At 35.6% G+C, this 2,558-nt stretch overlaps 1 protein-coding gene across 1 annotated transcript in view; it reads left to right on the top strand.

Moving 5' to 3' along the window:
* The window catches only part of LOC106874406 (protein Wnt-4), a 284,837-nt gene that overhangs the window by 175,426 nt on the left and 106,853 nt on the right, over window positions 1-2,558 (top strand). The window contains exon 2 of the mRNA XM_052970633.1: window positions 1,629-1,864. Coding sequence (XP_052826593.1) covers window positions 1,629-1,864 — 236 coding nt within the window. The remainder of the gene's footprint in view (window positions 1-1,628; window positions 1,865-2,558) is intronic.

The following is a 2,558-nucleotide window of genomic DNA, read 5'->3' as shown; positions in this document are numbered from 1 at the left end:
GCTCCACAAGGGAAAACAAGGAACATAGTTTACAATGAGGTGTTATAATCACAACAGCAAGAAAGTATGTACATGATCACCTTCTTTTACGAAACTTCATTGACTTTCATATATTTATATTGATATACATATATATACGTGTGTTTGGGTGCGTGTGTGTATATACATCTCTATATATAAAGATGATGCGTAGTCTAGACGGCGTTTTTAGATTTCATTATTCTCTTTAACCCGGGCAACGCCGGGTATTTCTGCTAGTAATATTTTTTTTAATTTTTTTATTTATGTGTTTCAGCCAAGTGGCTGCGGTCATGCTGGTGCACCATATAATTTTTCAACTTCATTTATTTCTTACATGTATCTGCGTGAATGTGTGTGTGTGTCTACACGCGCGTGTGTACGAATATATATATATATTCATTCACACATATTCATATAAATATGTATGTGTATATACACACACATACATAGGTATAAACATTGTGTGTGTGGACGATTGATGGGGTACCTGCGCAGATATTCTCTTCTTGGTATCTGAATTTTAATTTTGTTTGCTTTCTGTATGAGTTTTGGTGGGCGAGGTGATTGTGAAGGGGCAAAGCAGCCAAGATATTTGCTGTTCATATTTTGTTAATATCACAGTAAATACCACTTCCACGTTGTAGTGATATGATGGTAAAGTATAGCATTTTAAATTTGGAATCATATTAACTTGTAGTTCTAAGTTCAAGTCATACTGTGGGCATAGATTGACCAATGAATCAAGTAACAGTCTAGTGCAGGAGTTCTGAAACCTTGTATGGGCCCCTAAGGGCCATATAAACATTGGTTCTTAGCCGGGATCTATTTGGCTTTTGGGGTCCATATATGATGTTATTGTTAAAATTTATGTGAAATAAATTGCATATACTTCTCCAATACACAAAATATTAATTTTTTAAATACAATTCCTAATATTACTTAATTATAAAAGTACAGCAAGTTTTTGTTTTATACACATCAACTGGCTATGGGGGTCCAGTAGAGTAAAGTAGGAATCAAATGGGTCCATAGGCAAGACATGGTTGAGAATCGCTGGTCTAGTGTAAGGTCGCCTTAGAAGGTATAATATTAATGCCAAGCAAACCTTACTCTATTCTCATTTTTTCGATGGTAGGGGCTTCCACCAGACAAACTGGTTGGCCTACTATATAATTTCACCTTGTCAATAATAGAGTTTACTTACGCCAGACAATCTTTTGCCTCAACAGCGTATTTCCACCCACTGGAATTAGAATATATAGGTGACCTTTTCATTGGTGCTCCAAAACACCTAACAGAATTACTAATCCACACAAAGATGAGTAGCAGAAGCAGTAGAACATTATACTGAATGCCATGATGTTCCTCCTATCTTCATTCTCAGTTCTATCGCAAACAATCGATTTTCAATATTCAGATGTCAATAAAATAAATACAAGTGATGTGCTGGGATTGATTCCATCGAATAGTCTCCTTCAATTCCTTACAATGGAAGGAATTTCGTTTTATGAATGTCTCTAGAAATGTAGAAACATTTTCTGTTTCTTTAAAGCATCTTTACTTTAGCGGTACATTAATTTATTGTTTGTTGTGTTATGTCTTTATAGGTCATTGGCCAAGATGCCTTCTCTGGTGAACATCAACACAGAAGAAGCCTGTGATACACTGGTTGGACTGGTGAAACGACAGAAAAAAATATGCAAAAAGAATTTAATAATGATGGAAAGTGTTAAACAGGGAGCCATTTTGGCTATCCAAGAATGTCAGGAGCAGTTTAAGAGCAGACGTTGGAATTGCAGCTCCATCGAGTCATTAGACACCCCTGGAAATATTTTGAACAAAGGTAAATAACTGTCGTTTTAATTAATCATAAATAGATAATTATATTTATTGCAAACAAAGGAATTTAATATATATGATGAGGAAAGGGGTAATCTGGTATATTAAAATAACATTTTACATTTTCCCTTCTCTTTAATCATGGATATCTGTAGTTGCTAACAATAAATTAACCAATAATCGTTTTCTATGTTGTGAACAAGAGATAATGGTAAAGAAAGTATAGATATCAAACTTCCCGTTTTCATTACATTTGTGCTATGTTGAGAAAGCTCCTGATTATACTGGGTGGAGCGATTCCCTCGTCTCAGATTCCCCAAATGAGTCGGAACATGAAAGTAAGGTTTTCCTCGTCCCATGACCTGAAGGAGTGCATATACTGGATAGATAATCCTTTAAGATCATTAACTGTAAGTCAGGGGAAGTGAATATCACTCAATAAATTATTATCCTAAATGGGCAGCTAGTTTGAATCCAACAATTGCATTAGTGCTTGGAATAAAAGTTGTGTAGGTACAAAAAAAAAAAAGCTACCATGTGGTCAAAAATCCGAAACAATCAGACTTCCTCGGTTCCCTCTTTTGCTTAATTTGTCTGCTCTTGGCCGAACAAAACAGGAGCAGACAATGTGTCTGCTTACATGTATACGCATCTCTCTCTCTCTCTCTCTCTCTCTCTCTCTCTCTCTCTCTCTCTCT

Source organism: Octopus bimaculoides, chromosome 9, assembly GCF_001194135.2.
Source record: "Octopus bimaculoides isolate UCB-OBI-ISO-001 chromosome 9, ASM119413v2, whole genome shotgun sequence".
Lineage (NCBI taxonomy): Eukaryota > Metazoa > Mollusca > Cephalopoda > Octopoda > Octopodidae > Octopus > Octopus bimaculoides.
Note: the sequence above shows the minus strand (reverse complement) of the source record. Positions and strands in the feature narration are given on the sequence as shown.